The 12,528-nt window shown below is 37.1% G+C and overlaps 5 protein-coding genes across 6 annotated transcripts in view; 3 read left to right on the top strand and 2 right to left on the bottom strand.

Moving 5' to 3' along the window:
- The first annotated feature begins 7 nt into the window (after nucleotides 1-7).
- Nucleotides 8-1,558, top strand: TfIIFbeta (transcription factor TFIIFbeta). Its single transcript, XM_043427949.1, has 6 exons — nucleotides 8-299; nucleotides 407-558; nucleotides 663-752; nucleotides 875-999; nucleotides 1,082-1,225; nucleotides 1,298-1,558. Exons 1-6 carry the CDS (start codon nucleotides 151-153, stop codon nucleotides 1,448-1,450), a joined length of 813 nt encoding a protein of 270 aa, XP_043283884.1. The 5' UTR covers nucleotides 8-150; the 3' UTR covers nucleotides 1,451-1,558.
- Nucleotides 1,546-4,683, bottom strand: Mpi (mannose phosphate isomerase). 2 transcript variants are annotated; one of them, XM_043427941.1, is made up of 6 exons: nucleotides 4,394-4,683; nucleotides 3,400-3,721; nucleotides 2,580-2,904; nucleotides 2,261-2,428; nucleotides 1,952-2,154; nucleotides 1,546-1,870 (listed from the first exon to the last, which is right to left on the bottom strand). In XM_043427941.1, the coding sequence occupies exons 2-6, from the start codon at nucleotides 3,715-3,717 to the stop codon at nucleotides 1,667-1,669; spliced, it is 1,218 nt and encodes a 405-aa protein (XP_043283876.1). In that variant the 5' UTR covers nucleotides 3,718-3,721; nucleotides 4,394-4,683; the 3' UTR covers nucleotides 1,546-1,666. The 2 variants fall into 2 exon arrangements, with proteins under 2 accessions (XP_043283876.1, XP_043283875.1); XM_043427940.1 differs by lacking the exon at nucleotides 4,394-4,683 and adding an exon at nucleotides 4,182-4,270.
- A 63-nt stretch (nucleotides 4,684-4,746) lies between these two features.
- On the top strand, nucleotides 4,747-5,934 carry RpL30 (ribosomal protein L30). Its single transcript, XM_043427963.1, has 4 exons — nucleotides 4,747-4,854; nucleotides 4,961-5,008; nucleotides 5,217-5,362; nucleotides 5,723-5,934. Exons 2-4 carry the CDS (start codon nucleotides 4,988-4,990, stop codon nucleotides 5,898-5,900), a joined length of 345 nt encoding a protein of 114 aa, XP_043283898.1. The 5' UTR covers nucleotides 4,747-4,854; nucleotides 4,961-4,987; the 3' UTR covers nucleotides 5,901-5,934.
- Nucleotides 5,935-6,166: 232 nt separating this feature from the next.
- On the bottom strand, nucleotides 6,167-7,955 carry Hacd1 (3-hydroxyacyl-CoA dehydratase 1). Its single transcript, XM_043427956.1, has 5 exons — nucleotides 7,546-7,955; nucleotides 7,137-7,266; nucleotides 6,751-6,986; nucleotides 6,440-6,621; nucleotides 6,167-6,368 (listed from the first exon to the last, which is right to left on the bottom strand). The coding sequence occupies exons 1-5, from the start codon at nucleotides 7,635-7,637 to the stop codon at nucleotides 6,283-6,285; spliced, it is 726 nt and encodes a 241-aa protein (XP_043283891.1). The 5' UTR covers nucleotides 7,638-7,955; the 3' UTR covers nucleotides 6,167-6,282.
- A 253-nt stretch (nucleotides 7,956-8,208) lies between these two features.
- Nucleotides 8,209-12,528, top strand: part of LOC122415631 (pseudouridine-metabolizing bifunctional protein C1861.05) — a 32,696-nt gene continuing 28,376 nt past the window's right edge. Inside the window, exons 1-5 of the mRNA XM_043427927.1 lie at nucleotides 8,209-8,961; nucleotides 9,145-9,522; nucleotides 9,676-10,021; nucleotides 10,231-10,376; nucleotides 10,472-10,531. Of these exons, the coding sequence (XP_043283862.1) occupies nucleotides 8,665-8,961; nucleotides 9,145-9,522; nucleotides 9,676-10,021; nucleotides 10,231-10,376; nucleotides 10,472-10,531 (1,227 nt within the window). The 5' untranslated portion in view covers nucleotides 8,209-8,664. The remainder of the gene's footprint in view (nucleotides 8,962-9,144; nucleotides 9,523-9,675; nucleotides 10,022-10,230; nucleotides 10,377-10,471; nucleotides 10,532-12,528) is intronic.

Genomic DNA, 12,528 nt, shown 5'->3' with positions numbered 1-12,528 from the left:
ACCCGCTCTTATACATAAGCTGCTGCAACGAGCAGTAGAGTACACGGACGTCTCAAATCGCAAGTTTAGCAATTGTTATATTGCGAGAACAGAGTTGAGTTTTCTAATTTCAAATTTTAAAGTTAATATAAATTGGAAAAGCTACACAAGATGTCTGGCCCACCGCCCCACGTTGAAAAAGATTTGGATTTGAGTAATGCGGGACGAGGAGTGTGGCTGGTCAAAGTTCCCAAATACATAGCCAACAAATGGGAAAAAGCTCCGGGCAATATAGAAGTCGGAAAACTCAAAATAACTAAGTAAGTGTAGAAATGAAAAATTTTATTTAATAGAAAAAATCTAGAAATCGACTCTATAACCTAAAAAAAAATTTTCAATTGTCCATAATGAAAATACTTTTTTATAGAAATCCCAAACAAAAAGCTGAAGTTTCGCTGAGACTATCCGAAGCTGTTTTGGCTTTAAAGGAACCTGGAGAAGAGGAAATACCAAAACAACACAGATTAGATGTAACAACAGTTACCACTCAAATGCTTGGTGTTTTTTCACATGTCACCCGTGCGTATTCATTTCTGTTTACAGTTCAAATGTTAAAAAAAATACCAACACGTTTTACTGACAATTTTCTGCAGTAATTTTTACAAGATAATTTTCAAAAATAGCTTCCAGCACTTCGGACTCTGTTGTACCTGAGACGGAGAAGCTCTACATGGAAGGCAGAATAGTACAAAAACTTGAATGTCGACCCGCCGGTACGTTTCAGTATCATATGTAGCAATCGATACAAACAAAATAGAAAGCATTCTGGACGTTGACCAATCTTTTTGACTAGTCTCCACTTATGATTAATAAAGATGACAATTTTTCCTTTCAGCCGATTCCTGCTACATGAGACTCAAAAAAGAAAGCATAAAAAAAGCTTCTGTTCCTGTTAGGCAAATTCAACAACTAGAACGAGTAGTCCAGAATTTCAAACCAGTGTCGGATCACAAACATAATGTGAGTGCAATATAAATTTCTTATTTTGAGATCAAATGTTATTCAGAATTTTATTCACAACTTTTGAATGATCGACTTACAGATTGAATATGCTGAGAAAAAGAAGGCAGAGGGGAAAAAAATGCGGGACGACAAGGATGCTGTGATGGATATGTTGTTCGCTGCATTTGAGAAACATCAGTATTACAATATCAAAGATCTCGTTAAAATAACGAAACAACCAGTAGTAAGTTCAATAAACCAAAATCGCAATATCAAATTCTATGAATTTTATCTAAAAATTAACATTTTTTCTTAGGTCTACTTGAAAGAGATCCTAAATGAGGTGTGCAATTACAATCTGAAGAATCCTCATAGGAACATGTGGGAATTGAAACCAGAGTATCGTCATTACAAAGAGGACAAACCAGCGGAATCGGCGATGAAAGTTGACGATTCAGATTCCAATTGACCAAATGAAAATGTCCATTCGATCAAAAACTATCAAGTAGACCAATTTTTGTATCTCGTGAGATATGAGGAAGATGAAATAATTACAATCGCGCGTAAGGCTGTGAAAGATGATTTATTTTTATATTTTTCATTCATATCGACGCGAAATATCAAAATATTGGAAGATTCTCATACATGCAGAAATAGTCATTTTTCGAAAAATATCATTTCACAATCATTCAGATGTGTTGGCAAAAGCCTGAAACATCAAAATCGGATGTGACAAAAAGTGCAACGTCACTTTTTCCATTGCTGGTATGAAGAATACAGATCCTGGCTGAAGTTTTGAAGAAGACGCTTCAGCTTCGCCCTCGATCATCAACAATATACTAGCCGTGCTTCTTGGAATCAAATGGTAAGAGTTGGTCTCAGGGGTCACCTGAAATCAGTTAAGAGTTCTTACGTAAAAAATTTAGCAGAAATTGCCATTGTTATACAATTCGTTTTCTACGAAACTCACGCTTATCTTTGCAACTGCGAAATCTGGCACTGGTGGACGGAACACTTGAGTGAATTCGTCCTCGCGAGTCGCCTCAAAACGTTTTGAAGATGCTGGTTCACAGCTATAAGTCAGCATCTCGATTAATGTTGAGATATCCTTTGGTTTCGGTGTCAATCCTGCACGAACAACGTTGTCCGAACATGCCATACATTCGATGCAATCTGTTTTATTCGAATGAGAATTAAATTCGATCAATTTCACTTTAAGTAAAGAATTTTCATGGATGTTCCTTCAAGACCAACAAATTTTGAATAAACATGATGCTACCTCCGGATAAGTAAGCGTGTGGCTCGTTCGGTGCTATAAATATTGCGTCACCAGGTTTCAATGTGACGTAATTAAATAAATAAATGCCGAAACATCCGACATCGCCTGGAAAATCTTTGTTCAACCTTTCCAATAGATCGGCATGGAAGAATTGTCGTTTTGGTTCATCTAGAATGAAAACCACATATGAGCATGTTTTTGTACAAAGAGCACATTCGAATCGTGGTGTAAAACAAGAGATGAATCATTAACGAAACTATTTCAATGAATGCAAATATTAAAATTCATTTAAAACGATTCATCGGGTTTATCCTCTCACCCAAAGTCGATAATCTTTCAATCAAAAGATCCAATTGTTTTTTAATGATTTCTGGCTCCTGCTGGAGGAGCCCTTTGAAAACTTTTTTCACAAACTCTTTTCCATCTTTGTGAAATTCCAGCTCTTGGAAAATAGTCGGAAATGATGAATTCGATTGTATAACTGCACGAATTTCTGGCGCTTCTTTAACATAAGCCTTTATCTCGTTCACCGGACGAAATCCACAAAAGGCCTCAAAGGGACCCAGAGCTATTGCAAGTTCAGGTTTATGATTCGCGTCCTTATAAATATCAGGCTGTTCTCGATGCAATCTCTCGGCTCTTTTCTACAAAAAAAAAATAATAAAAAAAAACTCATTCGTCGTTTTCCTCACTGCACGTTACAATGTTTTGGAATAATTTTATCTGCATTCTTTCATTCTGATTGATTTATTTCTAGTTCATTATATACATTCTAATAAATCATTGAGTCGACGGAAATCTTTCAAATTTTGGTCAACTCGCTAGCACGAAGTTGAAAGATAATCGATTTTTCGACAGAGTTCAGTTGGACCCCGCATTGTTCGCGTATACCCCTATATGTATACGCGAACAATGTAAGGTCAAACTTAGCCCTGCCGATTTTCGAATACAAACTGTATTCGAAATGGCGGATGGAAATTTCAAAGGAACAAAGGAATAAGATCGTTGTTCGCATAAGTGTTAAGTTTTTAATTCTACACGTTGAAATGCAAATGTGCAGGATCTAAGTTGTTGAACGCCTATCGTGCGGCAAAAAATAATTTAACACCTAGATAAAAAGTTTAAAAAGGGAAACTCACCTTATCAGGATGGGTTTGAATGGAGAGGGCTTTTCCAATAGATAAAATTTTGAAAAGAAACGGCAAATCATCGTAAGAACCAACATTATTTAAGCCCAAAATATGCTTGTTTTGTTCGATATGGTCTTTTAGATGAATTTTATTTTTCTTCAAACGTGATGGACCGTTTTGATGAGTTCCCATCCATAATTCAGCATACGGTTTATTCTCTTCCAAAATGAATTCACAATTGGAAGTTTTGGCAAGTTTCGCTACGACACTTTTGCTGCCTCGTTCCCCCCAATCGTACGTTTGTATAGCACACTCGAGTTCCATCATTGTTCTAAAGTTAAACAAAATTCCTTACAAGTCTACTTCAAATCGGAAGATCACTTCTGACCACTGTATGATCTCTACTGATACTGATACTGAATACTGAAACTCTAGAACGTTGACGCGGCGTAATGAGAGAGACAGACGAAATGTGCGCAGTTGTCTTTATTGATACAGTCTACTTCAAGAATTGACAGCGATAACTAAACTCGAATATGGAAGAGTGTGTTGCGCACACAGGAGAACGATTTTCTATCAGACTGTACAAAAAAATGTACGCGTGCGCACAAATCAGCTAGAAAAGGATACGTTCTAACAGATCTGCCTTCTCTCTCGGAGCGCTCGGGCCTGTAGGACCTTATAGGAGTCAGCGACGTCAGCGTTTTAGTATTAGAAGTAGAGTTCAGTGCTTCGTAAATATCAACAATGCTTATTTGAATTGATGTGTTAAATTCGGTTTAGCACAATACGATATGGTGGTGAAGAAGCGATGAAGTTTTGTACGCGTGTCACAATAATGAACTCTATACAGCATAAACAACATCGCGTTTACTAATCTTTTATCAATCGATAAAGATTTCAAGGCAACTTTTCATTCGCCTTGCGTTGATTATTTTTAAATCATGTTTTTCAACATCGCATTCTTTTTTTATGACATTATGGGCGCAACGACGTAACTCACCGTTTGACTTTGCGTTGTAATCGTTCCGAGTTTAAACTCAGATTAACGTTGAAGAAAACGGGGATAAGAATTTTAGACTTTTTCTTTAGCGCGAATTGTTTGTTGGGTTCTCCGAATAAAGAGACTATTTTTCCAGTAAACAAACAAAAATCGAGATGCGTTTACAATGAGTTCGTGATTTTTTATTTGACAATCATTTCGATGAAATAAGTCGACAAACAATTGTAAGAACAAAAAACGAAACAAAAACCGAATAAAAAGGATTTAAAACTTGAAAAATGGGCCAATTCACAGAGGTTCAACTTCTTAGGTCACAAAACAGCTTTGGAATAGTGACGCTATGCGCGCCACTGTAGTTTATCACCCTTCTCCCCCCCGACGTCGCCGCGTTTCGGACTGCGGACGGAAGTACTAGAAGATCGGAAAAATCCACCATCTTTTTGCACTCGACTCTCAACCAGGTACGACGTCTCGTCGCAGTTACCACTTTTTTGAACTGTTTTTTTTTAAAGCATTTTACCTCGAAAAAATTGAAACTCATTGTTTAATTTTTTTCATTTTTGCCAGGTTAAGGAGTTATTAAAAACCGTCAAAATGGTTGCCCAGAAGAAACAGGTATGTATTTTCAATTATCCCACGAACCACGTGTCCACATAACCTTATTCCAAGCCCGAGTTTCGTAATTCAAATTCAATTGATCGACATCTATAAAATGATTTACTGATTACAAATGAACGTTGATTGATTTAACAATAAAGTTAATATCTACCCTAATTCCTCATTTAATTACTTCTCTACAACATGTCGTTATTTTTATTTACAGAAAAAGGCTATGGAGAGCATCAACTCCAGGCTTGCTCTCGTCATGAAATCTGGAAAATATGTTCTGGGTTACAAGCAAACTCTCAAGTCGTTGAGACAGGGAAAAGCCAAACTGGTCATCATTGCCAACAATACTCCTCCGCTTAGGTGAGACTGAGAAGTAGTACTTGCCTGACTGTACGATTTTAGATGGTAAAAGAAAATAAAATTGAGAACAAATCTAGAAAAATTTTCATCAATTCGTTCAATCGTAGGTCAGAAAAAAAGTTGAACATTATTCAATCGATACCTGGTAAAAAATATAATTGAAAAGTATTCTCAAGTATTTTTTTTCCCTATAGCTGAATCATATATAACAGATTTTTTCTCCGTTTTACAATTTAATCGTACGGTCAGAAGTCCTACGGAGTAGTCTCGTGCCCGTGCTTGTGAGTGCACCGGGCGAGTCTTCGCACAGTCATATTTGAAAAACAGTAATGTGCATTTATTTTGTTCTGTGTATTACAGAAAATCGGAGATCGAATATTATGCGATGTTGGCTAAAACTGGAGTACATCATTACACCGGTAACAACATCGAGCTCGGTACAGCCTGCGGTAAATATTTCCGTGTGTGTACCCTTTCGATTACGGATCCTGGCAATTCTGACATCATCAAATCCATGCCAACTGGTGATCAGGCGTAATTTTTTGTATGAATAAATTATACAAAACGTTTAAGGACTTTTTTTTATCATTTGTACATAAACCCCTCCTTTATTTTTAAGAGTTTGGAGAAATGATGCCTACTTTGAGAACTGTATTGTATTTCAAGACTCGAGAGAAGAATCTTGGGAAGAAAAAAATTTATTTTATTTGAAAAACATAGATGACATTGGATTAGAGTAATTCCAACAGCATACTTTGAGACAGTAAATTTATTAGGGATTCAAGTTAAATGAATTAGACATCGTTGAAAATAAAACTATAGTCAAGTTTATTTGTCAAAAGAAAAAAAGTACACAATTGTGAATTGCACGATCTTGATCTCTGAAAAGAAATGTACATTTTTACATACGTGATGCATTTTCACGCAATCTTTTTGTTCTTTTCTGTCGGTGTGCCCAGCACTTTACGTCTCTGTGCAAACATGTGAAGATACATTTGCGGGAAAACTGAAAAAAAAATGAAACTCGTTCATCTTCGTTTATATTATTATTAAGAAAACAAAATGCATTTTACGTACGTGGAATGTACAGCAGCATCACTGAGATCAGAAAATAACGGTAGCTGAATGTAAAATTCCAAGGATTAGGAAGAGCGTAACTCCAAGCATCGGGAAAATCTCTTGCATACATTTGAGCCCAATAGAAGCACAATAATTCTCCAGTAACTCCAATCGGATAAAGAGCAATAAATGTTGTATATCTGCAAAGCCGTTAGATTCTCAATTTCATCAAGTTTCAAGAGAACTGCGAATCAAAACTCGGACCCAAATTTCAGTGCGAGCAATCTTTGAAAAAAATAAGATTGACTTCCAAAGACTTATCCATTCACCTGAGGAAAACAATAAAGTGAGGGACAAATCCCATCAAGCTTGTGAAATAATAAGCGTATCTTATTATTTCTGTGACAGACCATGCCAATAAGGCAATGGGGAGACCCGGCGAGGAAGCTGCATAGTCGAGAGGAGTTGCCAACAATACTCCACAAACTACCATCACTCTACTGAGAACTTGGAAAGTTGTAATGACAGGATTGGAGCGTACCAGTCCGATTGAAGCGTTAAGAATCTAAAAATGGTAAAAATAGTCGAGCAATTCAAATTGGTTTCAACAAATGCACAGAACATTGCTGACTTTTCATTCAAATGGGAGAAAAACTTAATTCTTGCTTCATAGACTTAATTCGATAAGGTTAATACTTATTTCATTTTTACTTACCTCAAGAACGGCTGCATTCTGGAACACAATAACGGAAAATCCTACAACATCCCACAGACTTTTTCCAAGATGTTCATCACCGCCAATTCCTAGTTGATATTGAATCAAAACATAGAGGATGTAACTCCACCTGTATAAGCGACAGCAAAAATAGAATCGATTGGTTATTCAACATCTGATTTTCACTCAAAACTTATTTTTCCACCCAGAAATCAGGTGTACTACCTTGACTTTGAAAAACCTATGAAACTCCTTATTTGAATGAGTTATGGAAAAAGTTAAATTTTAATTGACGATTGGTACAATTGAAGCGAGCAGAAGTTTCAAAGTCCACAGAAAAGGAATTTCAAATCACGCGATAGTCTCAAAGGTCTTCATGAATGAAGGAAAATATTGTAAGAAAACTTACCCAAGTACGAGTGAAAAATTGTAAGCTTTGAGGTACAATTTAGCAAGAGTACCAGGTTCCCTTGATTTTTCACTAGCTTTATTGTAGGCCATGATTGTTGGAATTGACGATTCGTCCAGAGAGTTCCAATTCAACTGAGTCACAATATTTTATGATGACTTGCACCGTGCGATTTCGTCGCGTCGCGATAAATTTACAATTAAACAGAAGCCTAACGTCATTTGCATACGCGATGCTAATTTGCATAGAGCCACCTCGAGAGAGGGAAATAAGTAAAGAGGAAAAAAACAATGAGAAAGAAAGAGTAGCGAAATGTTGGGGTCGAGGTATATACTACTATAGCAGAAACCGTTAACTGTTTGACAACACGAAACAACGCGGCATATACAAATAAAAAACAGGTTTAATGTGCTTGAGACTAGGCTATAGGACGCTCTTTCCCCCTCCCCGTTGCTCCATAAGGGGAAAAAACAACATGACGAAACCAAATTTTTTTTTAACGAGCAAAATAATTTTCAACACACCGTAAAATCGATTCTTCGCAATATTTATTTTGTCATTACTACCAATTATTTTCCCTAACTGAAATTCTGAATATATATAATTTCTAAAAGTATCCAAAATTATAGATTTTCATAGAGTGGAATCAAGACGCGGCTATGGATAGGATATATTGTTTTCCGAGGAAAAAAAGAAAAGGGAGAAGATGAAAATTTCTTCAAATAAGCACCGGCTCAAAATACACGATAGAGTGCGTAGAAACCACGTGACCCTTGATAACAACTTGTAGTAGAATTAAAGCCGTCAGACCGGACGGGCCGGTAATAACACGAGTCGGTTCGGATGTGATCCGTTTTTGGAATGTTTCAGTCAAACTAATACTCGGGTTCACTGTAGCGTCGGAAATTCATTTAAAAATTCTATAACACACCTGCATCGAAAAAGTGACATCGCACGCGATAAAAAAGATTTTTTAAGTCCAAAAATCACAGCTGTTCGCGAACACACGTGCTCTCGTCGAGTGTGTGTATAACCGTAACCCCACGAAAAAATATAATCAGATTTGTGATAAAATTATAAAACTACAATAAATTAAATAACGAAAGTGTCGAATAAGATATGTATCTTCAAAAAAATTTCTCGAAAGCGAGTGTAAATGTGGGAAACATTGCGAGAACATTAAACAAACATAATCGAAAAGAAAACAAAGTTGGATGGACGAGTGATTCTGCTGTACGTTTTTTATCAACTACTCAGAAACGACACAACGTTCTTCAGTTTAGCAAAGAAGTTCAAGAAGCAAAGAAACAAAATTTTCCCATTGTCGCACTCGAATCGACTATTATTACACACGGTATGCCCTTCCCTGACAATTTGACTACTGCTGTTCGCGTCGAGGAAATAATCCGTGAAAAGGTAAGAAACACGAATCATCTCGTAGGAGAAAAAGCAACGGAAAGTAATGATTATCGTTTTTTTTTTTTTTAACTTTTTGTTCCTACCAATTGCGTGAGAAGGTAAAAAAGATATTAAGAAATGAAATGTGTTAATTAATCAGTGGGTTCGAACGATGAAAATTTCAATAACATATTCTGACAGGGCGCTGTACCAGCGACGATCGCCATACTCGATGGAAAAATTCATGTTGGGATGGAGCGCGACTGTTTGGAAAGAGTGGCAAAGTGCACTAGCGACCTTGGTGAGAAAGAAAAAACGACAAAGTGTTCGAGACGGGATATATCAACGGTGATTTCGAGAAAATTGAACGGTGGTACAACGGTCGGTGGTACAATGACCATAGCTCGTATGGCCAAAATACCGATAATGGCGACCGGTGGAATCGGTGGTGTGCATCGGGGAGCCGAAATCAATTTCGATGTCAGTTCCGATCTCACGGAACTCGGTCGAAATCGCGTCGCAGTCGTTTGTGCCGGGGTCAAAGCCATTCTCGATATTCCCAAGACGCTCGAATATTTGGTTAATAATAACCTTATTTTTACGATATCTGAAATCAAGACCCTTGAAAATAATTCGCGTTTGGAAAATTTCCGTCAGAAACTTGAAAACGCGTTTGTTTCAAATATTTCGCTGAAAAATATTCTAACTTTACCGTTATTTTTCATACAACAGGAAACGCAAGGAGTTCCCGTAGCGACGATAGGGCAATCGGATAATTTTCCAGCGTTTTATTGCCGTGAAACATCGAGGAACAATCCCGTGAAATCACCGTCCCGTGTGAGCGATATCGAAGAAGCGGCGAAACTTTTGAGACATCAAGAAATTCTCGAACTCGAGAACGGAATATTGTTCGCCGTGCCAATACCGGAAGCACATGCTCTCGATTCCCATGTCGTCGAATCGATGATTCGAGACGCTCTCAGAATATCTGAGGAAAAAGGAATTCGAGGAAAGCACGTGACGCCTTTTCTCCTCGAGCAACTCAATCGTCTTGCTTCCGGAGGCTTTTTGAAAGCTAGTAAATATACATTTAATCGTCCTACCAATATTATCTTTCCAAACGTGTCTCCATCAATGAAAGAGAGAGAGAGAGAGAGAAGCAATTATTTCGAATACAATAAAAATGAAGTTTTCGCACTTCAAAGAAAATATAATCACACCGCCTCGACTTCGGGACTGAGGAATAACGAGAAAATAATAATAAAAAAAAAAAATCTTTATTCGCAGACCAAGCACTCGTGGAGAACAATGCCGGTGTAGCAGCCGAAATAGCTGTAGCGTTGAACAGCTTGAGAATAAAAATTGACAAAGGATCGAGTAGTAGTTCAAAGTCCGGAGTTGAAAAGCCATTATCGGGAGTTGAAGCGCCTGCGGTGAGGATCCAAGCGAAATATTCATTCTTTTTAGTACACGTTCGATCCCCGATGCGTTTTGAAAAGGCTCATCGACTCGTTTCCTCCTTCCACAGGTAGTAATAGGAGGTGCAACAGTGGACACGACGCTCCATGTGCTGGATGAAACGATAACGGTAGGCTCAAAAACGCACGATCAACGACACATTTTTTTATACTAAATAACCAATTTTTTCATTGTATTTTCTTTCGTATATCATAATCAGTAATCGGTAATATATCTATGCTTTATATATATATGTATATATAATATATAGTATGTGGGTAACAGCATTTTTTATGTACATAAAATTGGGATAAAAGCGGTGACAGTAGTTTTGCTTTTTTCCGTTCGTTTGTTATTCTGCACGCCGATAACGAAATTTCGTGGACGAACGAGACCTATTTTTTTCGTTCATTGCATGACGTTTCATGTTTACGGAAATATTAAATGAGAAGAATAACCAGCAGCGATCAGCGAACAGAATGATTCATACTGGACATTTTTGTCTCACATTTATCGCGTCAATCGGTCGTGTTGTTTGAATTTTTTTAGTTATCGGCCCTAGTTATGTATCCCAGAATATATAGCGCGAGACTAATAATCCAAATCCTTTCAACGCAAAGAGGACATTTTTGTTTCGTAATTCATCGTGATTATCAATAATGATGCATGCTTTGTTCATATTTTCGTCAACGGTGACTATGAACAATATTTTTCAGCGTTATCTATCTTCTTCTACGTCGCAATGCAATTTTATCGTTTGGACACGCGACTCCAAGAGGAACGATTCAATTTCTGTCTTCCAAGAGTATTTTTCCACTGTATTCTCAATCAACGAACCGAAGAATTCGTTGAAGCGGTTTACACGTTTTATGAATAAAATAGAAATTGAATCGTTTATTACTCGAACGTTCGAAATTACCTCTGCGCTATATCACGTGTCAAGCAAATCGTGGATAATTTCTTCGCATGCACTCGCGTTTTATATAATTCATGTACGAGCTGCGAGACACACGCCTCTAGCTATTTTATTATATATTTAATCCATTATTGTGACAGCGAAACATGAAATAACGGAATAATAGTAATGCCACATTCGTTTATCGTGGTTTTTCGTTCTATACGCATTGCGCTAAGTATAAATAGGGTGTTTTTGGGGGTTTTCGTCGTGTCATCGATTGATTTTTTTTTGTTTCTTCTTGTTGTTGTTTTTTTTTTTTTTTTTTTTTTTAAATAAATGTCAAAGTATTCTTCATACTCGTGTTTTCGTGAGCTCGAAAGACGTCAAGTGGATAAGTAATTTTCCATATTTCTGGACTGTTGAGAAAAAATCATCGACGACCCGACGATTAATCTAAATATTAAGTCGAGGCTCGTCAATCGCTAAACGTTTTTCTTAAGAATTGGTCACAACGTCGATGAATCGTAGCTGATGGAAAAATAGGTATGGTTCAAAGCTCTTGTTTAACTTTCTCATTCCAGTCGAGAATTATTTTTCCTCTTCTCACTTTTTCGCCAGTATATTACTTCCTGGATAATTTGTTCTTGCGAGAGCGTCCTACATGCTTTTCTAAGACAAACCTACGGATTAGAACGACGTGAACGGAGAGCAAGGTACTATGGACGATCTCGGGGCTACATGACAATATTTCAAAAAAAATCTAACGAGCATTATAAACGAGTTATCAGGTTATTTACACAACGGGGCGGGATAGGATTTCTCATTTCTTTCGTCGTTTCGTTCTCAGTTGGCCTATAAATTAACCGCGATCAGGTCAATATTATATTTAGCTCCGTACCGCTAAAGATATTCTTGTGTGTCTTTACGTATACGTATACATCTATATATTTATACGTGTATATAAACGTTAGGCTTAAGGACTAGCGCATAAAACTAGAAAAATTCATAGTTGAGTTGTAGCGTGGCTCATTCTTGAAAAATGTATTCAACTCTCTCACGCTCTCACATCATTCTACCCATTTCTCGCGTTCGCTCTTTTTATTTTTTCTTTTGTTTTTTTTTTTTTTTTTCTATAAGCAGGCACTATTCGAAGCTCCCTGTCTCCTCATCCGTCTTATCCCTCTTCCTCTCGCTCACCGCGTCAGTCAACTATTAATATATTGTGTTAA

This window comes from Venturia canescens, chromosome 9 (genome assembly GCF_019457755.1).
Source record: "Venturia canescens isolate UGA chromosome 9, ASM1945775v1, whole genome shotgun sequence".
NCBI classification, from domain to species: domain Eukaryota; kingdom Metazoa; phylum Arthropoda; class Insecta; order Hymenoptera; family Ichneumonidae; genus Venturia; species Venturia canescens.
Note: the sequence above shows the minus strand (reverse complement) of the source record. Positions and strands in the feature narration are given on the sequence as shown.